This window comes from Mastigoproctus giganteus, chromosome 3 (assembly GCF_048544385.1).
Source record: "Mastigoproctus giganteus isolate SK-2022 chromosome 3, ASM4854438v1, whole genome shotgun sequence".
In the NCBI taxonomy this organism is placed as follows: Eukaryota; Metazoa; Arthropoda; class Arachnida; order Uropygi; family Thelyphonidae; genus Mastigoproctus; species Mastigoproctus giganteus.
In genome coordinates, this window is record NC_143577.1 from 135151713 (window position 1) to 135166831 (window position 15119).

Consider the following 15119-nt stretch of genomic DNA (forward strand, 5'->3'; position numbering starts at 1 on the left):
GGTAATAGGAAGGATTTATCGGACTCTGATAAAGGACAGATTGTGGGTGCTCGACGAGCTGGTGCCTCGATTTCCCAAACGGCTAAACTGGTGGGGTGTCCGAGAGCCGCCGTCGTTAAAGTGTACCTGGACTGGCGTCAAAATGGTCAAACAACGACCCGACGGAAAAACTGCAAAGGTCAGCGAAAGGTTGATATTAGAGGAACATCAACCTTTGACGTTCCCCTAACATCGTGATCTGGTGAGCGCCAGGTCCGACGACTCGTACTGGCGAACAGGCATAGCACTATTGAAGAGTTGACTACCCAATACAACATGGGGCAACCCGGAACAATATCTAGCATACCCATGAGTCGCACGCTCACACGTATGGGCTATACCAGCAGCTGATTGCTACGGCATCCTCTTCTAACCAAGGTTCATCGGCGTAAAAGACTCGCCTGGTGCAAAGAGAATGCAAGTTGGACATTAGAAGACTGGAAGAAGGTGTGCTGGTCCGATGAGTGACGTTTTTTACTCCACACTGCGGTTGGTCGTGTACGGATTTGGCGTCAACAACATGAGGCTCTTGATCCGTCATGTATGGTATCAAAAGTGGAGCCCGGTGGAGACGCTTGTATGGTATGGAGCATGTTTCACAGGCAGGAACGTGGACATCTGGTGCATGTGGAACAACATATCAGTGGTCTCCGCTATCGACAACTGCTTGCTGACTGTGTACAACCCGCTATGTTACACTTTTTCTCAAATGGCGATGGTGCCTTCGAAAATGACAATTCGCCGAGCCATCGGGCACATCTCGTGCAGGAATGGTTTGAGGAACACAGTTCTGTCTTCCAGTATATCGATTGGCCTCCAAACTTCCCCCGATATCAATCCCATAGAGCACTTGTGGGACACTATGGAAAGGCATATCTGGCGTTTGGATACGCCAATCACCTCCATACTTGCATTGCTGACCGCATTACACACAGCTTTGTTGGCCATTCCTCCTGAACTCTTCCGACATCTTGTTGAATCAATGCCACATTGGATAGCTGCTGTACTGAGGGCAAAACGAGTGCCTACGAAGTATTAGGTAGGTGGTCATAATTCAGTGATCACTCAGTGTAGATTCCTCCTGGCGCAGCAGCACTGCTTCCTGTTATTTTAATGGCATGTAGAAGTTCAGAATATTGAAGAGCCTGGTTATCTGTAAGGAGTACAGAATAATTTGATGCTGCTGATACTTCGGCAAAGGTTTTACCCAAGGCAGTAGTTATATCCCCAGAAGCAAAGAGTTCTTGCCAATTCCACGAAAGAATTGGGGAAGGGATGGTTGGAAACTTGCCAGAAATCTTCTTAATTTTCTTCCATATTAACCTAGAGTTTAGTGTTTCTATTTATCCTAGATGCAAACCGAATTCAGGAATTCTTCTTGGCTTGTCTTTGAATAAGACGTGCTTGTGGCCTTAGTTTCTTAGACTTAATAACATGAACTCTAGTTGGGGATCTACGAAATAAAGTCCATGCTTTGTTTTTGTACATTCTTCATTCCACCAGTAGTTATGGTGCCGTCGGGACGGGGGATTCGACAATGGAATTAAGCATTTAGCTGCAGATATAATCTGTGTGGTGTGATATAATCTGTGGCTTCATCTACCGACTGTTTTCGTCTAAATTTCGCGTCCAGGGTTGCAGTTGACTGAAATTTGATCCAATTCACTTGAGAGAATTTACATTTCCTGCAAGGTTGGGCTAATGGTGGTTGTGTAGTGACCAAATCACAAACAATTAGAAAATATTCACTGCCCATGAGCTCATCCATAACGGACCATTCCATGATTGGAAACACAATCGGGGACCATATGGACTTTATTTTGGAGATATAGATTGCAAACGTTTGTCCAGTTGGTAATTGTATGCGAGTGGATGCATCAGTATTAAGATGCGTTTTGCTTGTCCAGAAATGTTTTAATCAGTTGGCCATGTCTATCTAATTCAGTCAATTTCCTTAAGGGGTGGCGGCCATTGAAATTACCCAAGAGAAAAACAGGAGAAGTTAATTGTATTAGAAGTTCTTCAAGATGTGTATAAGAGAAATTATGACTTCGTGGGGGTTGGTTTGATATTAGTGTTAACGGGATCTGGGTTATCAAACGTACGACAACAGCTTCAATTTCAGTTTGCAAAACAATTTGTTTGGTCGGGATCTTTGAGCTGACCAAGAAGGCCATATCCCCCCCCCCACGGGCAGCATTTGAAATATTGCAATCTTGTTGATTGATAGCATAGTGTTTTGTGGAAGTAGAAATTTGAGAAGTTAGATAGGTTTCCTGTAGACAGAAACCAACTGGAAAGTAGCTGTTAATTAAGTCTTGAAAATCGTTAATGTTGCTACAAATCCTCTACAGTTCTATTGTAAAATATAAGGCATTACTAGTGTTTAGAAAAAGAATCTGTATCAGACTTGTTTTACGGTTTGTGTTTTTTAGAGAAAATGGCCGAATCGGTATCCATCTTCTTCCACATGCATTTCTAGAATTGGACCTTCCTGTCTGCACGAGTCAACTGTATCCATGGATGTGTCTTAATACGCTTTTTAAAATTTGAACTTTGATTATTTAATGTAGTAGCAGTCATTGGAGGAGGAGGAGGAGGAGGAGGAGGAGATGTCGCTGGTATCGTAAGAGCAGTATTGCTTGCCTGGTTCAACTGCTTAAGGACATTGGACTGCTGCTGAGAGAGACCACTCCGAGCACTTTCGGAGATTGAAGTGTTTGAAGGGACTGTATCATCAATTTGGGTGGCCACTGATTTATATTTTTGCGCAATATGTACGTTTAGTCATACTGGGAGCAATTCATTTCCTTGCTTCTTGAAAGTTTGCTTTATTTTCAGTCTTATATTTCACAATTTTCTTTTCAGTTTTCCATCTGTCGCGAATCCTAGAAAAAGCAGGATGGTTGCCTTTTCAGTTGGAGCAAGCAATTTCTTTTGCCGAGCGATCACTTTCAGTGTGATCGATCGACCACAGTTGGGGACAAATTGGGTTTCCTCTGCATGACGTTTGAGAGTGGCCATCCTCTTGGCACTTATAATATCTCAAGGGATTAGGAATGTAGGATCGAATGCGGTAAAAAAAGATGACCTGCTTTTATCGACGAAGGTAGGTTTGGGGTATTAAACGTGACAATAATATTCCCTGTAGGTGTGAGTGTATTGTCCTTTTTAATCATAATTCTTTTCACTGCAATTACATTTTGTCCCTGTAGCCCTTCAGCTATCTCGTCCTGGGGGTTGCATGAGGAGAAATTTTTACTCGAATTACAGCACAATTTGTAAGTTTTAATAGATTCTCCGAATGTCTGCTGTTTATACTTTCTACTAACAGGTCCCCTGATTGCAATCTCTTGACTGTTTTAGGAAATTCTGCAAGACTTTCCAGAGGTTTCTGAATAAGGAATTGGGAACAGTTTACTGAGAGGCTGATCTACAAGTGAGTGCATTATTAGAAATGCAGTAAAATTTGTCACTGAGGAATTGGTTTTAAACCTTTTGGGTTGCGACTTATCATTTTCAGTATCTATCTCTCGACGAGAGCTTCTCGGAGAAATGTTTCTCTCGAGGAGGAAACACATCGCGATTCCAGGTTTCCGGCCCCGCCTCGGGGAGGCAGGAGCAGTGCCTGATGTGACCAAACAAAACATAGTAGGTGTTAGTAAAATAACTATGAGAAATAAAGAAAAGTGACTTTCCTTTCTTACTCTGTACAAGAACTTTTGTAACAAGAGCTGTTATTAAATAACCAGATTTTTTAATAACAGGTACGTAAAAGAACTGTATATATGACAGGAACGTAAAAGAACTATATATTGCAATTAGGAAACCGCACAGAAAAATGGCTCAGTCAAAATCACTTGGCACCCGATGCCTTGAGAATATGTATTATAGTGGTTTAACTTTGTCTTTCTTATTAACCATATATCAGAGAAGGTGAAAAAATTTATTGCAATGATTTCAAGAATAAAGTGGGTGGAATGGGAGATAAAGAGGAAAGTACTCCAATTGATTTATGATTGTGTCTTTCTGCCGATTGTTATGTATGGTGTATCAATCTGGGTTGGCCATGCAATATGGTAAGAAACACCAGAAAATTTTATTCCAAGTTATGTTACTCAAAATGGTTATGGCCTGCAGAACGATTTCCACAGGATCTTGGAATAGTATAAAGATGGAACTGTACGAGTGGTGATCTAGAAACATGGGAACATGTTGTTTTTAATTGTTGGAGTATGCTGATTTACGTTTGGACTTAACTGAATTATGTTGCTAATGTAACTCGTCTGGTGGATGGGATTGAGCCAGTATTATTAAAATAAGGGAAAATTTTATTGCCTTTCAAAATTTTTCAACTTCAGTTTTAGCTAGAAGGAATATTCTTTTGCAATTGAAAGAGTAAAAATTAAATAATGGATGAACTGGTCGAATGTACCCTTTTATTTATATGAAATAGTGTGCTATTTTTTTATATAGTAACAGAGAAATTGCTTTGCAGAAGTTGACAGGATGTTAGTACTCTGTTTCCTTCATGGGTGTGTGTCAACTTCTACTCCAACCAAAGCTGTTGGCAAAGAAGCCTTAGTTGTCGTTTTTCTTTTGATACTGCAATACTACGTCCTTTCTGCTAGGTTTTGCTGGTTAATAAGGGTAGCTTCTGTTTAGCTCTCTGACTTCAGGTTCTAATCAAATAAACAGAGCCCTGCAGCTCTGACAAAGAATGTCTCTTACACACTACCTTGAGGGAAAAAAAAAAATTACTATATTAGGGTTACCCGTAAATGATTATATTAACCCGTATTCGTGTCTGTAAATTGCGTGTGTTCTCTGGTCGATTTGCCTGTTTTGCTGGACGAAAAAACCTCAGTTTCTGAGGGAAAAAACCTTGCTATCTACGCCTGAGACCGACTAACTCAGCCACGGAGTGAAAAAAGCCCACTAAAGTTCCTCGCGTCATAGACGGGATTCGAACCCGGGCCTTTTCCACCGGGTGTGGGGAGGACGGTGACGATACCACTGTGCTACCCACGCAGACTACCTTGAGGGAAAAGAAATATTCTCACACTAAGATCACCACAGTTTCTTTCTACTCTTCAGTTCATTCTAACTCGTAGAAAAGGCGCTGTTTATTCGGCCAAGAAGCCTAGCTGCCCATCCCGGGTTACGTGGAAGCAGAGGCCTTTAACAGTGGACTCACGAAGTACATACATAACAAAGCAATAAAGTTCAAGTTGAGATACAATCTCTCGAACACTTTATATAAGCCTTTATATAAGCACTGTGCACCTGAACCAGTCTAATTGATGCCGAGGTATAAATTGCTAAAGGTATTGACTAAAATTAATGAAGATGACCTTATCCTCTCGTAGGTGAGACAAGAACGAAGGGGCCCAAGAATAACATCTCATGAAATAACAAAGGTCTGGATATCATGAAGTTCCCTTATGGACAGCGGGTTATCGAACACTGTCATGAAGGTCATAAGAAGCAGGGAAACTGGTTATTCGACCATTGAGCATAATCATCCAATTCAAAGCAGATCGGATGGTTTTGTTGTGAGTAAGGGAAGAGTATGAATATTCTTTTGTTTGGTTACGTTATTTCATTTTATTATTTTTATTTTATTTCATTTTTGCTAATTCAGGAAGAGACCACTCTCTGCATCATTTATACTAATATAAAAATTGTCCACTCTTTCATAGAATTAATAGTTTAGAAACATCTACAAAAATAAATAGCCTCATTTAAAGATTCGAAATCTACATACAGTCGGGTCTCCATATTCGCGGCGGTTACGTGTCAACACTTCCAGCGAAACCGTTAAATTCAGCGAAAATTTGTAATCGCGCCCAAATAGTCCCAGATGTTTTCTACTTTTCCCTAAACACTCACGCAACCATTTCCAATTAACAGAAAAATGTTTAATTGTGTTTTAGAATAATAAGTAACATTTTATACCCATGTTTCGAAAATACTTTATCAAAATTTTGTTACATAGTTAAGAACAACACATGCATCACAGGATTCACTACTTCTCAGTACGGAGCAATATGGCCTTAGTTGCTAATGCTCCTAAAAACCAAATAACTAACTAACTAACTTCTCAGTAGTAGCTCAGAGTATGGAGAAGAAGCAGCTGATGTTGAGACTTCCAGTTCGGGGTACGATGAGTTTTAGGCATCAATGTAGAAGTTGTCCTTTTCAGGAACATTGTGATGGGAAGTTGCTTCTTCGTTGGTTTGAACTCGTTGAACATGGCTGATGGTGTTAAAATATCGTCGAGGCTTTCCTTGAACTTCATTGTACGAATCATGTTGTCGTCGTATTCGTAAAAGAAGCCCGCTTGACGTTTGGAGTCACGCATTGCCTGCGCTAGGTTTTCCAAGTCGAATTTCTTCTGTTGGCGTGGTTCATCCTCAACCTCGTCCTCATCCTCAGAGTTGGAACAAACAAGCTCCTCGAATTTATCATCCATTAGTGTTGTTGTCTATCCATCAATTAAATCGTTGATGTGTTCTTCCTTTAAGTCCTTGAAACCGCGTCCTCTAAAGCTTTTGGGTTCTGCTTGCGGAAAATTAGTCCAAGCTTTGTCATATGGCCTGCTGTTTTGCTGCAAACTTCCAGCATAATCTGATCTCGTGCCGCCTTGAATCCTGGGGACTTCTTCTCTTCGACAGCGATATAGGTGCGCTGAGGCATCTTCTTTCAGAATAATGCTGTCTCATCGGCAGTGATAACCTGTTAACGTTTATATCCCTTCTCCTCGATGAGCTTCTTGGGTTGCGCAGGGTAGGCCTTAGCAGCCTCATGATCAGGCATTTCGCCCGTAATCTTTACATTACGGAGTAAACTATCTTCTTGAATTTCTGGAATCATACTTTGCTGAAATTAAAGTGGTTTCCGTGGCGCTACTGGTACAGGGGGTTTGCTGCTTAAATTTGTTGTAAGGAACGAGAGCCTTAGGGGAAATCACACCAATGTTCACAGGCAAGTTTTTTGTGCTGGTCTTCGAACCAAATGATCATAATTTTTAACATCACTTTATCACGTACATAAGCCGCATATATTTATCAGAAAGAATTCCACAAGTTTACACTCTGTGATCTCAGTTTCTTATTTGCTTATGTATCTTACAGTACTTCCGTCAATACTAAACATGCGGCCTACGGCCGCGTATGAGACCCCTTCTCGACATTTATCTAGAATCCGCACTTTCTCGTTCAGTCATCACTATATTGGGCATATAGGCTTTTGTCCGTCACTAGATGCACGTTGTTTAGATTTTTTTTTTTTTTTTATTAAAATAAAAAAAAAACGAGAAGTATTAGAACCTATAGTACTTAGTACCGTGCTTGGGGTGGAGGTTGAGAAGATATTTGTTGACAATTAGACTTGAACTTCTGTAGACTGTAATTTTCAGGAAATACTTATGAAGGAATGCTATTTCAGAAAATGGCAGTTGAATGAATAAACGAGGAAAATGAAAAGTTGGTTCTGTGAGTTTGAAGTTGAGAGTAAATGGATGTTGGCTGGTGGGGGCACGTGTTCGGACTCTTTTGAAAGAGACAGCTGGAATTATACAAGCCAATTCAGAATAACAGTGCCCAGGGAAATATCTGTAGAAGAGGCATACGGCAGAAATAGTACGTCTATGAGACAGCGAGTGGGGGGACTCCGTTAGAGATGACTCATTAATTAACCTAACTGCCGTCTTCTGAATGGAATCAAGAAGCCTGAGTGAAGTTTTGGGGGCACCGCCCCTGATATGGGAACAATATTCCATGGTAGGGAGGATTTGTGATTCGTACAGAGTGAACAGATGTTTGGAAGAAAAGTAACGCCGAGAGCGAAAGAGAAAACCAAGTTTTTTAGATGCAGAGGAAGCAATATTTGTAATGTGCTTGTGCCAATAGAGATTAGACTTTAGGGTAATCCCCAAAAGAGATACAGCGTATATCATTTTGCCTAGATATAGGAGTGTCACCAAATATAAGCATAGGAACAGAAGAATCCTTTTTGCCAGATATAAGAAAAAGACTGAGTTTTAGAAGGATTGAAATTAACTAAGTTGTCTTTGCCCGTTGGGAAAATTACCTGGAGATCGGCATTTAAGAATTGGTAGCGGATATTCGAGAAGTTGAAGCTGATTGAGCAGGGCAGATTACTCAAAATGGAAAGTTGAATGAAATGTGCTATCATCGGCAAAATTATGGATAAGATTTCCAGTCAATGGAAGAAGAAAGTCATTAATATACAAGAGGAAAAGAGTGGGGGACACCAGTATTAGTGGAGAAGTTAGAAGACAAAGAAGCATCTACCATCACTCTCAGTGAGCGATCAGAGAGAAAATTGGATTACCAATTACAAAAAACAGTTGGAAAAGCATAAGATGGAAGCTTATTTAGAAGACCTTTATGCCAAACATGATCGAAAGCCTTTGAGATGTTAACAGCAACTGATTTTGTTTCACCAAACGTTTCCATTGAATTTGTCCATAAACGGGTAATATAAGCCAGAATATCACCAGTGGATTGACACTGACGGAATCCATACCGGGGATCGTTGATCAGACAGAAGGTTTCTAGGTAGTTTAATAGTTGGCTGTTAATTGATTTCTCCATTACTTTAGAAAGAGTAGAAGTAATTGCAATGGGCGATAATTGGATGGGAGGGATTTCTCACCCTCATTAGGAACTGGCTAGATACGAGCAAATTTTGAAGCAGAAGGAAAAACACCTTTGGAAATATCAAGTGAAAAAAGGCGGCAAAGAACAGGAATAAGTAAAGGAGCACAGGTTTTGAGAACAAGTGGAGAAATATCATCAGGACCTGTAGCTTTCTTAGCATCAAGATTCGTCAAAATCTTTCTGACATCCTTTTGACGGAAGACCACAGGAGGCATTGAATGGAGCGTGTTGGGAATGGTGGAAGGTGTTTTACCAAGATCATTAAAACATGAGTTGGAAGAAAAAATGGGATGCTAGCAGGTCAGCTTTATCCTTGGCTGAAATGACAACAGAACCAACTAGTTTGGACAGAAGTGGGAGCAGAGATGGGCAAAAGTTGCGACCAATAGCTTTGGCAATAGACCAGAATGCCTGGCTACCATTGCTTACAATAACTGCTTTGCCTTTGTTGCAACTTTGGTGTAGGCAGAAAATGAAACTGAAGAATTGGGAACAAGCCAATTACGAAATGCAACGTTCTTCTCTTGAACAGCCTTAGCATAGTTATTGGAAAACCAAGGTTTAGGACGAGATTTTAAATTGGAGTGTGGAATAAAGGATTCCATTCCTACAAGAATAATTTCACTGACACGATCTGAGCAAACGTTGACATCAGAAGTTTTGAACCAGTAATCTGACCAAGGAAAAGAAGAAAAGAAATCTTGTAGGTCATCCCATTTTACATTCTTGTAATGCCAAATGGGTGTTCACATGAACCATGGGTATTCATATAAACACAGTAATATTTTAAGCACAAGTAGCATTAGGCTACTTGTGCTAAAAAAATATGGCGCCTCCGTAGCCAGGTGGGCAGGAGCAGCAGTGCGGAGCATACGCTTCTTGATTAGGCCGGGATTCGAGCCCGTGATCACCAAATACGTAGGATGCGGAAAGGGCAGGGAATGACCACCGCATAACCCCGGAGCAATATGGTCTTAGTTGCTAATGCTCCAAAAAAAAATAAATAAATGTGAATCACCATACATTCACTATGCCTTGAAACGCAGGTCCACCATTACAAACCTATTGCAAACCACCAACACCATTCTGGGGGCTCTACAAGATAGGGCTGAGATGGCAATTGTTTATCTGGATATCCAGTCTGCATTCGATAGCATAGACATCCAGCCCCTCCTGCAACTTTGTGAGGATAGATACCAGATAAAAGGCAATATACTGGAATTCTTGAAGTCGCTACTTACGACCAGGGTCCTTCACTTGACTGTGAATAAAAAATCTTTCACAAGGAAAGTTTGTGTAGGTGTACCCCAGGGCGGAGTTCTCTCAGGGTTCCACTTTACGGCTGCCATCCACCCATTCCTGTGTCAGCAAACAGAATTTATCAGTTATGCAGACGACTTGAAGCTCCTCTATCGGATCAACGGGACCGCCCGACCTGATTCTGTTTCTGGAAACATTATCAACAGCCTCAAGAATCTGATTACATACTTGGCACAGTTCTCTCTTAAGATAAATCCAAAAAAATCTGCACAAATGGTATTTTCCCTCGAATCAAACCCAACGCAACTAAACCTGGAAATCCACGGAATCCCCATCACCCCAGTCATCAAGCACAAAGATCTCGGCGTTATATTCGACCCTAAACTCAGTTTCAAACACCATGTTGCAGACATTCACAACAAGGTCTGCAGAGCAAGATGGCTTGCCAAACAACACCTCCTTCATGTCACAGAGCCTGAGTACACGCTCCAATACATATACCTGTTTCTGCAGCCAGCCATCACCTACGGGTCAGAAATCTGGGCGGCGGCAACGAAAACCACGCTAAAAACCATTGCATCTGATGAGTACTGGCTTCTTCGGTGGATCCTCTTCAAGCATAAACTGCCACCACTCATACATACTTTAGATATCACCCAACTTCTAAATTACAGAAAAGTCTCCAAACGGATATTTGCCCTCCGCTTGCTTGTGTCAATTAAAATGATAGCGGGTGAAGTCAATACGCCAAATTTTTGGCAGATGTGCAATTGGAGGATCCCCCCAAAACCCTTAAGAGCCTTCCCCTCTCTGCAGTCTGTGGCGTGGAGGCTCAGAATAGGGGATAGATTCCTGCCCATGGAGATGCTCCACAATGTCCAGGAGATGGATGTGGACTACAAAAAGTTCATAGAGGACAAATCGTACAGAAGACGCATCATCAGGGACCAGCTTTCGTCTTCAACCGAGTGACTGCCATCCTCTTTTCATCGCTTTTCATGTGTCTTCATTTCACATGTTAATATTAATTTTATATCTAAAATATGTAAATATACGTTTTATGTCCTAATATATGTTTCAAGTAATTTTTCCTATATAAGTTATTTAATGTTAAACCCCTAGTATCGTCGCTGTTGTGGGTATTATTGCATCAGGCAATCATGTAACCAATCACTGCCTGCAATAAAGATATAATTATATACACTGTAATTATATAACAAAATAACAGCTTAAAAAATACACACACAAAGGTCACAAGCCGTCCTACTTGGATAACGCTCGCTGCGAGACAGAAGACGCGCGTGCCCCGCGCTTGCTCGCTGCATTCTAGGTGAATGCAGCGAGCAGCAGCTATATTTTTAGTATGATAAATTTCGCGACTGCCTACGGGAAAATACGAATCTGTGAATAGAGAACCCGCAAATATAGAGACTCGACTGTATTTTTAAAATGTTTATAAGCCATTATTGTTGAAATTCGACAACAAGAAATCTTATACATATAATTCTTCACATTCACAGAATTAAATAGTTTTCAGCGTTCTTCAAATCGTATTGAACTTCTATTTTATTAGCAATCACATAGATATTGAAAGACAGTGATAATTTTAGTTAGTAGAAAATTTAGTTAGTAGAAATAACTTGTAGGCTGAGGAAACCCATTGTAAATGGAAACACTCCTCTTGAAGAAGAAGAAGAAGAAGAAGAAGAAGAAAATTTACCATTGTTCGGGCATTTAGATCCATCAAACCCACATCGTGGTGTATCAGGAGGAGGATGCTTACGTCCACCTGCCCAGTGAAAATGCTTTCCTGGAACATCCACTACTTCCTGACTGACGCCAATGTAATTGGCTACCACCTAGAACGAGGATATTAAAACTTTGTAAAATGTGTAATACAATGATTAATTATTATCTAACATACATAAGACACACAAGGTGAACTTGGCTAGATCCCTTGTGTATTTGAAATTAATCTTCTTCATATTATCTAATTTGGAATTAATCTTCTTCATACTATCTAATTTGGAATTAATCTTCTTCATACTATCTAATTTGGAATTAATAAACGAATTAAGGCTACTAATCACTGTTCTACATGATAGCTCCAAAATACTCGTGCCAAGTGATATTGAACAATTGTCACATTGACTTCCCGAGCCCAGTAAAGTTTATTTATAGTGGATGCCATTAGCATTCAAACTACATTATGTAATTTACCAAATCTACAAAATGCAATTTATTCACGAAATGAATATATACAAATTGTATATTTAAACATGTTTAAAGATTATTAAATAATAAAATTGATCAAACAAATTAGCACAAGTACGTAGTACACACATTTATATAGCTGTCACCTTAATTCGTATTACTTAATAGAAAATTAAGATATTAGGAGTGTGATAAGTTTAAAGGTCTGTTCTAATATTGTAATGTAATAAATTTAAAGAATTGTTCAGAGATGCTATAGAAGTGGTGGGGTTTGAGACTCAAATATGTATTAGTAAAAGAAAGAGAGACAAAGTAGATACTGTACTTAAATAAAAGTGTAAGCAATTAATGTTGTGATAGGGAGAGAGAAAAAGATGTATTAATTGAGAATTGTATTATGCATAACCTTGTTGTCGAGGTAATCAATATTGTGGATCATATGAGTGACAAAGGAAAGGGTGTTAATTAAGAATATACAATGTAAAAATTAGTTTTGTATCAATTAATATTGAATTAAGTGCGGGGTTAGAATGGTGTAGATTGAAAAGTTTCCTATGTAAGAATTAGTATGTATTACATAGGAAATGAAGTGAAGTTGGGTATGTGTTTGATATACTGTTAATAAAAATTGAAACGTTGATCTATGTATTTTGTAAATTTGTAATAAATATCACGTTTTGCTTTACTCTCATGACTCATTATTATGGAGAGACATACACTCTGCTACTTAAGAAAATATCCCAATTCTAAGGCTTTGAATAAAGGGAAATAGGATATCCTCACTTACCTGTGAGTCCTCTGAGAGCGAAACGAGAAAGCTAGATCAGATCGAGAGCTAGATCAGCATATGTGGACCTTGGAGCAGTGAGAAACCAGATGTTATTATTAAACTTAAGAACAACGACCAACTTCAGTTGGTTCGAAGGAAAAATCAGGCCTAATGCAGACGAATAGTCAGAAACGTGAGTGTAGTAGCTTGCGCTCTTTGAATGAACTGGGGTTCAAGCCCCTGTGCTTGAACGATCGTGCTGCTAAATACGATTAACAATTCATATTGATGATTTTTTTAAAACTCCACTGACTTGGTGGTAGTACGGAAATATAAACAAGAACAGAGTAAAGAGGAGTATAGAACTCAAAAGAGGGATAATAATAAGAAGGATTAATTCACAAAATTAAGCTAATAAGATAAATATAAAGCCCCTCCCACAGTAGGTAATGCTTTGCACCCACTAATGTTAGCTGTACTGACTTTCTTCCTTTTTGTTTCGTTTTTCCCCCCTTTATTACTTATTTAATGCTTACTAGGGGGCTTCGCCCCCTGTTCGCTGCGCTCGCTTCTTTTGATAAAATAAATTAAAATACTTACAGAAGCTTTCGACTCTGTGTGTCTCTTCCTCAGCTATGAATACATAAATACATTAATATGTGTGTAGACAATATCGTTGTAGATACACCATACACAACTCTTAAAGAATAACTACTATTGTAGTGTGAAAGGTATAATTTCAACTGTATCTCATATTGCACTCATCCTTCCCAACGAGTTACCATGTATTGCACTACCTCAAATAAGTAATGTTTCACTAATAGAGAAGAGTTATTGTCACTTATTCTCGGTACGCACCACCATCCAGACGGCACCGTTTCAAAGCTAGTTGGCTTTTCATCGTTGGGTGCCTTTCACACTGCGATCGTAGTTTTTCTTTAAGAGTTGTCTATGGTGTATCTATACTGATATTATATGTGGACATGTGTATATGTATAAGGCGGCACCTAGAACGTCTGTTCAACTCCCCCTCGTGTCTCTGTGAAGAGCAGAATCAACTGTAAATGGGCCAGAAATGTGTTGGTGTAGGTTTTTGTCTATTCTGTGTGTGTGTTCTGTTGTTATGTTCTAGCGCAGGCCTGCGCAAACTTTTGGGCTGAAGGGCCACAATAGGAATTCAAAAAGAAGGCGGGCCGCACGTAAAATACTACGCGGCCGCTAGGAGGCGAAGGTCAGTGAGTTACTGAATTATGTGCTCCTAAAAATACTCAAATACCTAAGTTAATCTGAAAGAATCATAAATGAACTGCATATTGACAGAGAGCTTATGAGAAGTGGAATCCGGATATAGTGTCTACTAATGGAATCCTGAACAGGTAATATGTCTAATCTTGATTTTAAGCATTCATACTTCGTGTAATAGTTGAAAGGAACGGTTGGTTTATAGCGATTCAGTGCAGCGGAACATAGCAATATTCTGCTTAAGGCAATACGGCACTTAAGCTCTGGACAAGGTCAAACGGTGACAAAGTTAGGGATTAAAACCTCCCCCATTTCCACCTGCATATTTCATAGGCTAGTCATCGAACGATAGAAGTGCCCTATCTTGTTGTACTAAAGACTACCTGCCTCGAAATTACTGAAATTCCGGCTCCCATTTGCATTTCAGAATGACATTTTTCAGCGCATCAGCCGTGCCGCTTACTTGCTGCATATGTCTGACCAATGATGACTTCATAATTAAATGCGTTACTTGTCACAAAAACTATTGCAATAAGCCGGATTGTACTTCTGTAGATATTAAGAGATTAAACAAAACTAGAAAACGCAAGTTTGAATGTGACGCTTGTAGGCAACAAACAGGGAAAAATAATGAAGAATTACCTAATGAAGTCATTTGTGAAGATTCATGCACAGAACAGATTAATGACCTTGAACAAGCAACAAGAGAAATCCTCTCTCAGACTGACCTTGGAAATGGCATCTTGGGCCATCCTGTAGGATCAATTTTTGAAACCTTGGGATGCGATATTTGTCCGGAAGACTGCGAGCACTCTGAAGGGGCTTTCGCTAGACAGAGGAGCAATCATAGCCCGGATGAAAGGCAGGAGGAGAACCGTAAAGAATATGTCTCGCGTACGGAATTAAAG

The 15119-nt window shown here is 39.8% G+C and overlaps 1 protein-coding gene across 3 annotated transcripts in view; it reads right to left on the reverse strand.

Annotated features, from left to right (window-relative positions):
- The window catches only part of LOC150088279 (atrial natriuretic peptide receptor 1), a 1689763-nt gene that overhangs the window by 1498649 nt on the left and 175995 nt on the right, over positions 1-15119 (reverse strand). For all 3 annotated transcript variants that reach the window (XM_090369441.1, XM_090369442.1, XM_090369440.1), the window contains exon 6: positions 11707-11845. In XM_090369441.1, the coding sequence (XP_090225567.1) occupies positions 11707-11845 (139 nt within the window). The remainder of the gene's footprint in view (positions 1-11706; positions 11846-15119) is intronic.